Source organism: Halichoeres trimaculatus, unplaced genomic scaffold (assembly GCF_033239565.1).
Source record: "Halichoeres trimaculatus isolate MK-OKI-2021-1 unplaced genomic scaffold, fHalTri1.1 fHalTri1_scaffold_17, whole genome shotgun sequence".
Classification (NCBI taxonomy): domain Eukaryota; kingdom Metazoa; phylum Chordata; class Actinopteri; order Labriformes; family Labridae; genus Halichoeres; species Halichoeres trimaculatus.
Genome location: NW_027437195.1, coordinates 24,535,655 through 24,549,316, shown reverse-complemented (window position 1 = coordinate 24,549,316; position 13,662 = coordinate 24,535,655). Strand labels below are relative to the sequence as shown.

At 40.1% G+C, this 13,662-nt stretch overlaps 1 protein-coding gene across 1 annotated transcript in view; it reads left to right on the top strand.

Annotated features, from left to right (window-relative positions):
- Window positions 1–294: 294 nt before the first annotated feature.
- Window positions 295–13,662, top strand: part of sos2 (son of sevenless homolog 2 (Drosophila)) — a 38,332-nt gene continuing 24,964 nt past the window's right edge. Inside the window, exon 1 of the mRNA XM_074691774.1 lies at window positions 295–1,170. Within this exon, the coding sequence (XP_074547875.1) occupies window positions 1,087–1,170 (84 nt within the window). The 5' untranslated portion in view covers window positions 295–1,086. The remainder of the gene's footprint in view (window positions 1,171–13,662) is intronic.

Genomic DNA, 13,662 nt, shown 5'->3' with positions numbered 1-13,662 from the left:
ATATTGTTAATGTGACAAGCTATGACCATAAGCAACAAAGCCTTTCCAGAAGAAATTCAAGGAAGGAAGAAATTAAAATTTTTCGAGGTTCTGCTTGAGGCTGGCTGCAGAAGAACTGGGAGATACTAATAATACAATGAAGAATTTACCTAATCAGATCCTCCTTTTAGAACACGTTGTGGTATTAAACAATCTCTCTATCACAAATAACAGCTCTAAAATCAGAGTCGGTTACGAATGCGTAGTACAAAAAGAGTCACTCTAAAGAACCGGTTCGTTCCTAATCTGCCCATCACTAGCAGCAGCAGACAGACAGGCAGCGGAGTTGGTACGAACATCTTCGACTTCACAAACCACCAAACCAAAAACACTTCAGCTGCTCTGCCAAAAGACATGCCTTGGACTGGCCGCTGTTTTGGGGATTTACGTTGGATTTAACACCCATTTCTGGAGAAGATGATCAAATGCGATGTAAACAGCGCAGGAGAAAGTGTGCCTTGTTTGGAGCTGAACGGGTCGTGTGCCACAACATAAAACTCGGAGCGCATCAAGGCCAGCAGCAGCCTGTAGCACCAGTTAGCTCAACGGCTAACGATAGCCTGCTAACGTTACAGGTGTTTAGGCAGCAAAAAAACAAACATTACTTGTAGCTGTAGTTAGCTGGCAACAAGCTGAGACAGCATGTTGTGACTTGATACTAAACTTAACGTGCCTGTTATAAGCTTTTGAGCAAACGCCAAGTAGCAAGTATAACACTTAGCAACATTGTTATTAGCCTTTAGCTTGTTAATTAGCCGCTGTCCCGTGTTTACAGCAGCAGCGAGCTAGCCTCACTAGCCTCCAAGCTAACGAACTTTACAGCTACATGTGCTTGTTTTTTTATAGCTCATATTTCGCCGCTTAACTCGACACGGGACCCGTGGTGTGGTTTAGTGACACTTTTAATATTTGCCATCAAAACGGGTTGGCTTTTTTTCCCCACCGTGCCTGCCTGGACTGGACTGACCCACCCACAAGGACTATCTATCCGGGGCCGATGCTGACAGTTCAGCCCGGATCACGGCAACGCCAGGAGCCGCTACAGCAATGCAGCCCCAGCAGATATACGACTTTTCAAGTGACGAGAACAGTCACAAATGGAGAGGCCTCTTCGTGCAAGCTTTACGAAAGGTAATAATAACAAAGAATTAAAAATAATACTCCCAAACTGCTTTTATTTACAGTTGCCTCATACAGGTACTGCTTTTTTTCTCTGCATCTCAGGACTAACATCCAATTGCATGATGCCTGTTTATGATGCAATTGATTGAAAAAGATTGTTAATTGAAGTTTAGTGCTGCTCTTCTACCATTGTTAACATAATTCTAGTTTATAAGAATGATAGGCAATTACAGAAGTTAACACCTAATAGTTTCCAGTAAAAGCACATTATTTGTATGGTTATGGTTGGTCTACCTTTCTTTCCTGAATTACCTCATGAAGCAGAGTATTAAGCCAGACGTAGCCCTAAAGGAATATTCATTCTTTATTCATGTTTGAATCCATAAAATTCAAAATTTGGATCCCTGTCTTTTGTTTGAGAGCACTTATAATTTTATCTATGCTATTGTCACTTAATGCGTATTGTTATCATGACTTTCACATATTTCTCGCCACCTAATCATGCATTGCTGTTCATGACAGTATTTATTAGGGGTGTGACGATACAATCGGTCTAGAAGATGAGACACAAACAAAACTGGGTTCACCAGAGTGACAGGGGATGATGTTTAGCAGAAGAAAACTTCAGTTATAGACTGTATGACTGGAGAAATTAGGTTTTTAACAACCAGCAATATCAAAATGTTTCAAAAAGTCTTCATCTAAATGTAGAAAAAGGCTCAAACAACATGTAAGCACTGTTTAAGAGATGCTTACTTGTAAAAGAAGCTGTGCGTGAGTGATTCATACTAATACAAATTAACTAAGTGATTTTTTTGCAGTGCTGTTAATATAAAATGCAGAATGAGATTTATCTTGTGTCTGTTCTGAGCTGATTCCTCAAGTCAGCTTATTATCTCACAGAGAAATCCTGTCGTTTGATATGAGATCTCAAGCCACAGGATCTTATCCCACCCCTCCTGGATGCACTGTGGCATGATGTGGGATATGAAGATACAAGTTTGCTCTGCAACTCATTTACTCATGCAACCACCAAATTCAATAATGAAATTTCAAGCATTGCTATCTCAGTGGAACCATGTTAAGTTTCTTTTTCACTCTCCTGCATGGCTGTTGACATGTCTACACTCCTTTAAGTCTCTCACCCTAGTTCCCTATAGTGACATTTTCCCACCAAACTTTTGAAGAAGTTAGACAATTTTTGCAATGTTTTGATGAGTTGACAGTACTGTTTCATACTTATCTTGCAGGGTGTTGATGTGTGTTGAATGACAGTAAAGCTCTCCTTGGATTACTGGAAGGCACAACTGGAAGGTTGTGTGTGTTACTACCACCCTCTATATTTGTTCCTCATTCAGTCTCAAAGATGTCTCATTTTTTAGCAATGAATTTAATGATGCTAATGTTGAAAGTTTACCTCCTGTTTTTATCAAGAAATGCAACTTTGTTCCTGTAAACCTAATTGAAAGTTGAAGGGCAGGAAATATTTTAATTCTAATGTCCTTGGTCAGCAGGTCTAGTTCCTTTTTGACAATCCTTCTCTTAGCCTTTTATTGCATCATCTCGGCTTTCCCCTGTCATCTCCAGGTTTATTCTCTCTTTTCTGAGACTTGCAAACTCATGACAGTTATTGCTGTTACTTATTTATGAACTTTCTACATTGCTGTTTCCAAAAGGTGGCATGTCGCTTTTTTTTTTTACATCTTTTATTGCTTCAAAGAGACACCAACAAGTCTGAATGTTGAATTAGTTCACTCTAACAGCACCGCTTGTCTTCAGTCCTCCTTGTCTTCATGGTTGCTCATTGCTCCATCATCTGTACTTGTTTACATCCAGGTTGTAGATCTTTGTAGTGTTGTAGCTTGACTTGTGTAGCTTTCACATGGTTAAGTATGCTAAGGTTGACATTACACCACACTACACTACAGATAAAGATCAGAGTGTTGTAAAATTTCAACATTTTTATACTTTAAAGGTGTTCCTTCAATCAGGACCCCTTTGGATCTACCAGTCGCCGTCAATACTTGTCCAAGTAAGATGGACCAGGCTTAAAGGGGACATGTCTATCATGCTTCTTTCTCCTTTTCACTATGCCAGACTAGGATGCCTGTAAGGCATTTCTGCCCTCTGTACAAGTCATTTAGTTCATTCATTGCCCCACAATAGCGTTCTCAATATCCTCATTTTAGGCCATTCTGAAGATCTCGTTGAAACGCTCCGTTTCCAGAATGACCTCCAGTAACCTCGCAACGTCACAGCCCTTTGTGCTCTGATTGGTCAGTTCTATCAGAGGGGCGGAGGGGGTAGAGCCAGGGGGCGGTTTTTGCAGCATGGCAGTATTTACAAAATCGCCGTATTGGATGGGGCAGACCGAGCGAGTTTGCTGTTTGCCAAAACTTCACCGTAAGGCATTGATAGCACTAATAAAATGGCAGAGTGTAGGATACGTCCTTTTGTATTGGACCCGGAGTCAGACCCTGACGGTTCTGCAGCTCAGGAGGAAGAAAATCCACCTCGACACAGATCATCTCAGGACGCTTCAGTGTGGTGAGTCAAACCGGCACTGTAACATGTATAGTTTATACGTTTATACTCGGCTCTTGGTGGGTGTATCCCTTGATGGCGGTTGTGTGTCTAACTGACATCACAGAGGAGTGGCTGCTTTATCAGATTACTCCAATAAAAAGAAAGGTACCCGTGTCGTCACGATGGTCAAAATCTCGCGGCCAACTGGCAATTACCTATTTTCAGAGGCATCAAATCTCATTCTAGGATATCAGAAAAAATACAATATCTAATTTTTTGAAAATTCAGGGGGTGTAAGGTATTGTTTTCAAATTTATTATTTTATATGTAAGTATTAAATCACGGATCAGCATGATATGTCCCCTTTAAACATGACCTCACACTTTAAAATGTGAGTGCACAAATTATGAAGTCGTTGCACTTCTGTAATAAACAAGGTTACTATCATACAACCAACGAGATGTAAGGTACTGAAATATTTTTGGTGACAGGAATAGACTAAATAACTGCCGACCAAGTTTATTTTCGAAGCGTGAAAGATATATTTCTTCACTCATAAATAGTCTTCTCGGTTTTGTGTTTTTCTGTAGAAGTTGGTTAACTGTCTCATTCATTTGAAGTGTCTTCTGAAGAATTAGGCTGTCAGATCCCTTTTTGACACGTAACCTGTTTCTCCCTCCCGTTTGTTGTGGTGATAGATTTGTGTTGCAAGGAAATTTTCCGTTCTATCTTTCGCAGTTTTTCTGTTACTGTGATAAACACTGGCAGTTTAAACTTAAGTGCAAATATGGGAAATCTACTCCTCGGTTACCAGAGCTGTCATCTGGTGTATTTGGTGACCTGCTGGCTGGATATTAAGAAGTCAGAGTTTACAGCTGAAGAGTTGCACCAAGAGAGGGGGAACTTGGCCAATAGATAAAACTCTGCATCCTGTTTTTCACAACCCAAAGGTTTTTTTATTCAATGATTTAAAAGAACTATGACACAAGTCAGTTAATTTAGTTATGGGTAGTGCTATTATTGTGGGTCAAAGATGCCCGTCATGTGTTGTGTCTAAGCTGCAATGCAGCCTGCAGCCACTAGCTGGAGCTGGAGCTAGGGCTGCTGTTGAGGACTACTGTTGGAATGTAAACAAGCACACGTCTGATAGCGTTTGCATGTTGTAGTCTTGCAGTATTTTGATTCAGAAAATGGAAACAAAGTTGTTCGCCGTGTTTGATAAACGTTACCAGGGCAACGTGACAACAACTCAGACGTGTTGACGTAAGAACGCAAGGAGAACTGAAGGCTAGTGGTGCTAGCTCTGCCAGTGTTAGGCACACTTGGCACTGTTTACCCACAGACTGTTTTATTTTTTCTGACTGTTTCTGACCTTAAAGTGATACTCCAGGATGGAACAAGTTGGGTCCTATCACAAGGTTTAGGGCAGAAATTACCCCTACAGCAGTGTTTTTGAGCAGCAGAAGCCCAGGCGCATGCAACAAACACCCCCTTCCTGCTCCTCTGCCGGTTTCCTCTGCACTCAGACGGGGCCATTTTTTACTTGAGCAAAAACACAAATAAACGGACTCCCACCGAAAAAGTCTGATATCAGTCTGCATTCACGCTTTATTTAGAGAATTTTCAGCAATTTACACAAAAACACAGCTAAATAGTTCTCATCGCGTTGTAAAACGGCGCTGCCTCCGCTGCAGAGCCACAGCTGACTACGAGACGCTCGCCGCTTAGTGTATCAGTCCGCGCGCGGCGTGCCAGATATAAACAAATGCAGGTAGTCTGCCAGGACGAAGAGACATGATGAGAACTAGAGCCTTATTTAGCGGTGATTTTGTGTGAAAGTAACGCGCTGAAAATTCTCTAAATAAAGCGTGAATGCAGACCCATATCAGATTTTTTTCAGTGGGAGTCCGTTTATTTGTGTTTTTGGTCAAGTAAAATATGGCCCCGTCTGAGTGCAGAGGAAACCGGCAGAGGAGCAGGGAAGGGGTCTTTGGTGCGTGCGCTCTGGGCTTTTGCTGCACAAAAACACTGCTGTAGGGGTAATTTCTGCCCTAAACCTTGTGATAGGACCCAACTTGGTTCCATCCCGGAGTATCACTTTCAGATGATTCTAAGAGTTTTACAATAAAGTTTCCCATGCTCATAAGAAAGTACTACTTGGGAACGTTAGAAGAATGTCTTCTTTCCTGGAATGCAATCTATTTAGCATTTCTGTTTAGCTAAACTAACTCTTACTTTCATTTTTAGGCTGAGAAAAATCGTTAGTTAGGCCCTAGTTGGTCCCATGAGAACAGAAAGTTTTTAGTGAATACTAAAAAGCGCATGGGAACCTAATTTTTTTTCTTTCAATGCCACCCAAGGGCCTCTTTAAATTAGCTCTGGAATCTTCCTGTTTTATAACATGAGTTAAAAATAATCTCTTCCTTTGTAGAGTTCAAAGCTTACATGCTAACATTTTTTATAATTTAGTTTTTGTGCATCAAGTGTGTTTAAACTTTTGCAAAATAAGTAATTGATATGTAACGAGCATCAGGGCTACCAAAAACTTTTCTAAGGTCTGACTTTTTCTTTTCTTAATCTGGACTTTTCTGCCCCATCTTTCTTTAGCTGGACCAAAAGGTCAACAAAAATAATTTTAAGTAACAAGTTTATTATCCAAGAACCACAGATACATTTCTTTGCATTTTTTTACTTCAAGAATTTAGTAAACTTAAGTTTTCTTTTCAGTTTTTAATTTTTAGAAGAAAAAAACATTGTATTTGAGAAGCTGGAGCTATATCTAATGTCATTACGACACAGACTTTTATTAAATCACATAGATTGCCTCAGGAGATGTGCAGAAACAACATGTTTATAAATAACACAACCCTTTTCTCCGTCAGTTAGCCGTAGCCCAGCAGGGATGGTGTGATGAATCAGGTGAAACTGAGAGAGCAGGTGGTGGGCTGTGGTGCCACGGTTTCTTTGTCTCAACTTGTTACACAACCGCCGGAGGGAAAGCCTGTCAGAGACTGACGCAGGAGAGGTTTGTTATGGTTTTGACAGACTGTGACTCGCTGTTTTTCACAGCTGTCCATCGGAGAAGGGGGGGGGGTTTCCTCGTAACAAGGAGTCATGTTAGATGAATGATTTACACCGTCGGATTAAACAGAAACTGTTGGGAAAGGAGGAAAAGCTGCTTGACAGTAAAAACCACCACGATGGTTTCTGCTAAAGCTGAAACTGTGCAGTCACTCACAGCTGCACACACTGCACACACCGTCTATCTTTCTTCTTGCTGCGTCTTCATATCCATGCTATTCTTGATCCCTGCGGCTCACGCCTGGCGCTATGCATGAGCGTCATTCAGCGTCTGACACGCTGGTGTTGATAATAACTGAGCATTCCCCGGGTCTGCTGTTTCACTGGCATCAAGAGGAAGGCTGGAGCTCTGCTGGGTTCAGTTTCATTCCTCTGCAGCCATGCTTCTCTCCATGATGCACAAGTCAACATTTAAAGATGAGGCTGCTCGAGTTGCAAGCATGCTTTGTTTATGTGTTGATACGCTGAGTGGCCAGTGACATTTTCATCAGGGTGATTTCACAGCAGACAAAATTACAGGGATGAATCGTTCCAATCAGTTTTATTTCTCTTTCGTATTTACTAATGATGAAGCTCCTGATAGTTGTTTGCTTAATCCTTTATCATCAAAGCATTGCAATCTGTACTTTTTAAGAACTATTTTGGCCCTAAAGCGTTGAATCATGCCTGGAGCGCTCAACTTCTCTTCTTTCAACAACCATTTTAATGTTTTTTGCTTGCCCAAATGGTTTAAGAGTTACGGTAATGAGAACGACTTGCATCAGTTTTTGCCTGTGATTGGATTTTTGTTGCACATAGATTCTTATGCAATACTGTAACAACCCAGGATATCATCTTAAGGCCTGTTTTCTCTTTCCAAAAGGAGCCATTTGTATTTTTTCCAGTTGGTTGAGGAGTTACGGTAATTTAACCTATTTAGACCAGGTGCAACATTTACATGTGTATACCTCTAAGACCAGGTGGGTTGTGAAGGTCATTTCAGGCAGTGTCATCCATCTAAGCTATCAAAAAGAAATCAAAATTTATACAAAGTTTCCACTCCCCCTATGTGTTATTCAGCTAATCACACCACATTTCATTAGTCACATGTCTTAAAAATGATGACACTGTCTGAAATTACCTACGTGTCGTCTACAGCCTTGAAATAAATGATGCATTTGGTCCAAATGGTTTAAAAAGCATACATTAAAAAATGTTCAACTTTATTCAACCAGCAGTTTTTTGAGAGATCTTGCTAGCAGTCCTAAGGTCTTTGCACACTGAGCAGTTTTTATGTCTAAAACTTACGCTTGTTAAAGAATAAATTCAATCCCATCTTATGGCAACCATGTTTGCACTTGCTCTGAAACTTTTCTCCGTCATTCCTTTTTCTTTTTTGGAACAGGTTGTTTTTTTTAATGTTTTTTCGCATCCTCCCATCTCGTTTCCTGGGTAGTTTGACTATTCAGAGACACCGTAAGCTACTTGCGAATCACATTTTCACATTTTCTGACATATTTTCTCTCAACATTTCGGGCAATGTTTAGATGATGATTGAAGACTTGTGTCTATGTGTGTGTGTGTGCCTGCATGGATACCTCAAATATACTGACAGCTGCTGCTCAGGATCAATTGCTTGATCATTCCATTTTTCTCATACTGCAAATTTTGCATGCTGTCTGTGCATAATTTTTTTTTATGGATAACAGATACAAAAAAATACATCCAAAAAAAACCCAGACTCAGTGTGCAAAGACCTTTACCAATATAGCAATCCCACTACCAAGCAGTGATACACCAGAGTAATGGCCTGTACAGCATAAAGTCAATGCAGAAGAAAAACCTGGCGTTGCATGTGGTGCAAATGAGTTGTATTCTACCTTTGGTGCCGAATTAGTTGTGTATGCAAAAGAAAATCGATCCTCACCTGTAGTTTCTGGTAACGTTTGTATGACTTGAGTCATACTTGGTGCAATTGCAGTCAGACCAATATATAACACATTGTTTGCACATGTGCTGACTGGTACAAACTTAGCACATAAATTAAGGAAATTTCTGTTCTTCTTGCTTATTAGCTTATTAGCAATAAATCTTATACTGTTGTAAAGTCTGTTTATTTCCCTTTTAAATGGAGCCACATTTGTCAGGAACATGCATTTATAGGATGAGCAGCAGAGCGAAGTGTGTGTGGGCTTGCCAGTGGAAAATTTAGCCAAATCTTCTCTGCCAATGTCAAAAAACAAAAAAGGGAAATAAACTTCCAGACTCCTTACTTTTTGTGATGAGTTTATCAAACAGGAATGCTTTCTATTTCTATTTCAAATGTACTTTGGTTTACAACAGTAATTGTAATACGTCACACTATGATTAAGTGTAAAGACTGAGTTGTGATTCACCAGACTCCTGCCAATAAACAGCCTCAGTGTGTCTGTAGGGATTAAACAATGAACAAGGCACAGGAAGATGGACAATACTCAATTTCACATAGAAAGTTGGTTGTGGAGATCTTTTGTTTTACCAAAGGTAAACGTGCAGGTGATGATCAGAGCGTTGGTTGTAACTGCGTCTTCTTTTAGAGTAAAATGAACGTATAATTTTAATCATCAGCAGCACGTTGTCACATCTGAGTTTGATCAAAAGAGTGACAGGTTTCACTTCCTGTGTCAGCGCTGGATTATTTCACACCTTCACCACCCATCACAGAAAAGTGAAGTGGGTGAGCATCAGACATACTCAGATGGAGGGTGGGTGAATGCGGGTGTTGAGGCGAGGCTGGGGTCAGTGGTAGGGTGATACTCAAACACGGCAAAGTAGGCTGGCAGTCTGAGCATGTTTTCTGGTTTGACCTGAGAAAAGGAGCGGCCTGGGTCTTTCACATCATGATGCATGTGGCACGTATGCTCAACAAAATCTCTCTGTCATAATTTTACGACCAGAAAGGAGGACATGTCCGGGCAGAAGAGGACATGTAGTCACCCTAGTCAGTGGGTCAGGTCAGACAGGGGTCACAGCCAGGGCACGTGCTGTCAATGGCACAACCACCAGGCATTGTCTTGATGATGTGACTGTGAGGATGGCTGGCTAAATGTCAGGAGAAGTGTGTGTGTGTATATGTGTGAGCGTGTGTGTGTTTATATTTGTTGCATGTACGACATATTTTGCTGCATTTGAGTTTCTGTTTCTCTTCTGTCGAAAGCCCGTCTGTTTTTGTTGCTCCATATTTGTGTGTGTGTGTGTGTGTGTGTGTGTGTGTGTGTGTGTGGTGTTTCATGTGTGTGTGTGTTTCATGTGTGTGTGCCTTTTGTCTCAGAGTTGATCTCTGCCCTGTGGTTCCCCAGACAGTCTGGTTGTAATGGCGGATGATGTCATGGCATGAATCACAAACAGTGACACATGCTGGGGTATAATAACAAGCCCCACCCCCACCTCTCCGACACACACACACACACACAAGCCACATTACCTGCAACCTGAGCCTGATGCAGCTCCGTGTACATAGCCAAGAGAATAATCAATTGAATTAGAAATGTTAACCCTGTATTAACACCATCCAGCCTCCGTTAAAACCACCAACTTTGTGTTCTTTTACCTCCTGATCCTTCCATGTGTTGCACCAAACACAAATTTTTTTTGCTACTCTTTATAACTGATACCATCGATGATGTCGCACATTTTGGGGTAAAGAAATCTTCCGTGGTTAAGAGGTTTGAAGAAATGCTGCATGTACTTTCCCACTCCAATAGTCAGAGTTTTTCCATCCCTTCAACTCGTGAAGCCACAGAAACTGATCGGGTAATTTCTGCTGAGTTCTGTTACGTCAGCATGTTTTAGAAATGTTGCTTTTTTTGAAGTAAGTTTGTAACAAACACACTAGTATTTATTCAGCTTCAGTCACAGCTTTCTGATCAGGTCTGTATTGAGGTTGAATGAAAACATTTTTTTGTTCACATGATGGAAATGCTTGAGAAAAATTTGCACAAATATTACTCATAGGTTTTGATTTCTTATCAAGGCAAAATATGAAATCTATTCTTTAGAAAGTGATTCATTCACTGATATCAAAGCCAAACACAATGTTTCCATTTACATCAAGGCCTGCTTTTAATATGAGACATACTTTTGTCAATTTTCCCATTTGTTAAATAACTATAAACCAAAGATTTGATTTTTCAAGGGGATGCTAATCAGTATTTATCTGTGAATTAGTGTCTAATAAACAGATAATAAATCTAAATGTTAACTTTAAAGAGGACAAAACAGGAAATAGACTACCAGCCAAAAGTTTTAGATCTCCCCAGTTTGACAATGATGGGATTTAATATCTCATGCTCTGAAATGAAAGTATAAAACAAATAAACAATTGACGTCTTATTCTAAACCTTGGACTCATCAAAGCTGGACACACTCCTGGTATTTTTTCCTCAGTGGAAATCAAATATTCCCATTACAGTTCCTGTAAATTTTGAGCATTTGTTGGTTTCTTTGCTTTCCCTCTTCTTTCCAGTTAATCCCAAACCAGCTCCATAGGGTTTAAAAGCCTTTGAACACTGAAGGCGACGCGAATAAACGGCACAAAATTGCAAAAAATATGGAGGCATCATATCCAATTTCCGCAGCTATTTTCCTCCAAATGTTGCTGTCTTTGTATTTTTTTTGTCTTTTGTTGTCAAGAATCAGGTGCTGGTACAAACACGATCAATGTTGAATGTTTTGGTACGTGACTTGTCAACAACAAGCGTTTTGATTGGTTGATGTGTAGTCCTCGCAAGCAAAACTTTGGAAAAATCGACCTCGGTTAAAAAAAAATAAAAGACACGATTTCACTCAGTGAATGGGGCTTTGCTGGTGTAAAAGCTTGCATTAAAAACAGAAGGTTCGAAAAAAATAAATAACATGCAAAATATTTGCATGAAAATACACGTCTGGTGTGCAAAGGGCTTGAGTCTGCAGACGGGACCGTACTGGCAGTGCCCTCCATGTCTTCAAGCTGATTATCTTCTTGAGTCTTAAAGTGGTTATGGCAGGGCTTGATGTTAGGCCATTTTTGGTTCAGGGTGCCTAACAATCTGTACAAATCACAAACCCGGGATCAAACAACAGACCATCATGCTTCCCCTTCAAAATTTACATTTGATGTCACACACTGAGCAACTATCCTTTACCTTACTCAACATACAGCGTACAAAAATCTTGCTTTATGAAAAAAAAGAACTTGTTAGTTCACAGCTTAATCTCCACATCCTCAGTCGTCCAATGGTGGTGTTTAATGGCCCAGGCAAACCTCTTCTTCTGACCGTCTCAACAGGGATGTCTTTCTTTCTGTAGTTTCAACTGTCAAACCTGCATCTCAAAGTCCTCTCTTCACAGTAACTCAAAGTGAGACTGCTTACTATAACCTCTTTGAAGCTGTGCTTGAAGCTGTTGACTCTCAGAAGCTTGTCTTCAGATTTTGTTGCGGCTTTGGGTCTACCAGACCTCTTCCTGTCAAAGTTTCCCGTCCCAGTTTTGAGTGTCTTTTTGATGGTGAAAGAAACTTTACTCACTGTCACTTTTCCTTTCTTTGACTTCATTTGTCTGTAGGAAAGAAGTATCTTCTAAAATGTTCTGATGGCCTTTTTTTCTTCCATTAATTGCATTTTCTGCTCATTTTATAGCGTAGCACTATTTTCTGCTGTCCAATAATGTTCAATAATGCTTTCTACTCTGAGCCTCGCCTATTGTATATTTCTTGTGCTTGATGAAAGCGACTCTTTTCTGGTGTTTTCCAAAGAGATTATGCTCAGGATACAGATATTGTAAAAATTTATTAAAACTTGAAGGTCATTTATTAATGCAATGAAAACCCTATTTGTCCTTTGCCAACCACATCCCTTATAAACTCTTAAAAAAGAAATTTCATTTGACAGCTTCATAAATGAAAGTTTAGTGCTACAGAGGAAAAATTACGCTCGTATGTGAGATTTTATTCAAGTTTTCATTTGTGACTTTAAAACTCTGTAATTCAGTTTCTTTACGTTATGGATTGCGTAATTCCTGATTAAAATATTTTCACACTGTTGATTAATTCTTCCCTAATGGAAACACACACTGATTGAGAGATGGCTTTACCCCCAGCATTCAGCATCCTTTTTGTAGATGCATAAATGATGCCATGTGATTGGTCAGAGTTTGCACTGTTTGCTCCAAATGGAAACATCTGAAAGAGGCTGCACTTTTTTAACCAATTTATCAAAAACTGTCTTTTTTATTTTAGTTTTTTTTTGCATGTGTCTTTATTTGTTAATAGAATCTTAAGGTTTTTTTACACATTGTTTTTTTTGTGGAGTTTTATTTTAACTAAAGGGAGTCTTAAGGTGTTTTTTGACTGAGGAGGATGAGGAAAAGCAGACACTTTCAGTGTTCATCTTCCCAAAGATCCAGGTGTTTAGTCTCTGACCTGAATCTTCTGAAATAATCTGGAAATCATCCAGAGTTCATGCATGAAAATGGCTCAGGTCTTTGTGTGGAGCGTGAGCCCCTGCTGCCTCCACACACACGCTCATCAATACCCCTCAGTGTGCTGCTATGATCTGCTCCCCTCTGGGAGTTCGCTCTGTGTGGGTAGAGAACAAGGCAGGAGTACGGTGGAGAGCTGGGACTTCCTGTACACGAGCCTTTTCCCTTTTAATGGAGCTGACCCATGAAACTGTACACCTTTACATGCACAGGATGATGTACATAAAAGCTTACACACTGTTTGTTGTGGAGTCAGTTCATTGTAGTGTCAGAGTTTATGGTGAAGAGATTAACTGACCAATAGGGTTGCAAGTCTCAGTTGTTTTCCCTCATTAGTTGGCGGCAGAATTACTGGTTGGTTAAACAAATTGTTGGCATTTCATTGTCGTAAACTTTTGAATGCAGATAATATGTTGTAGT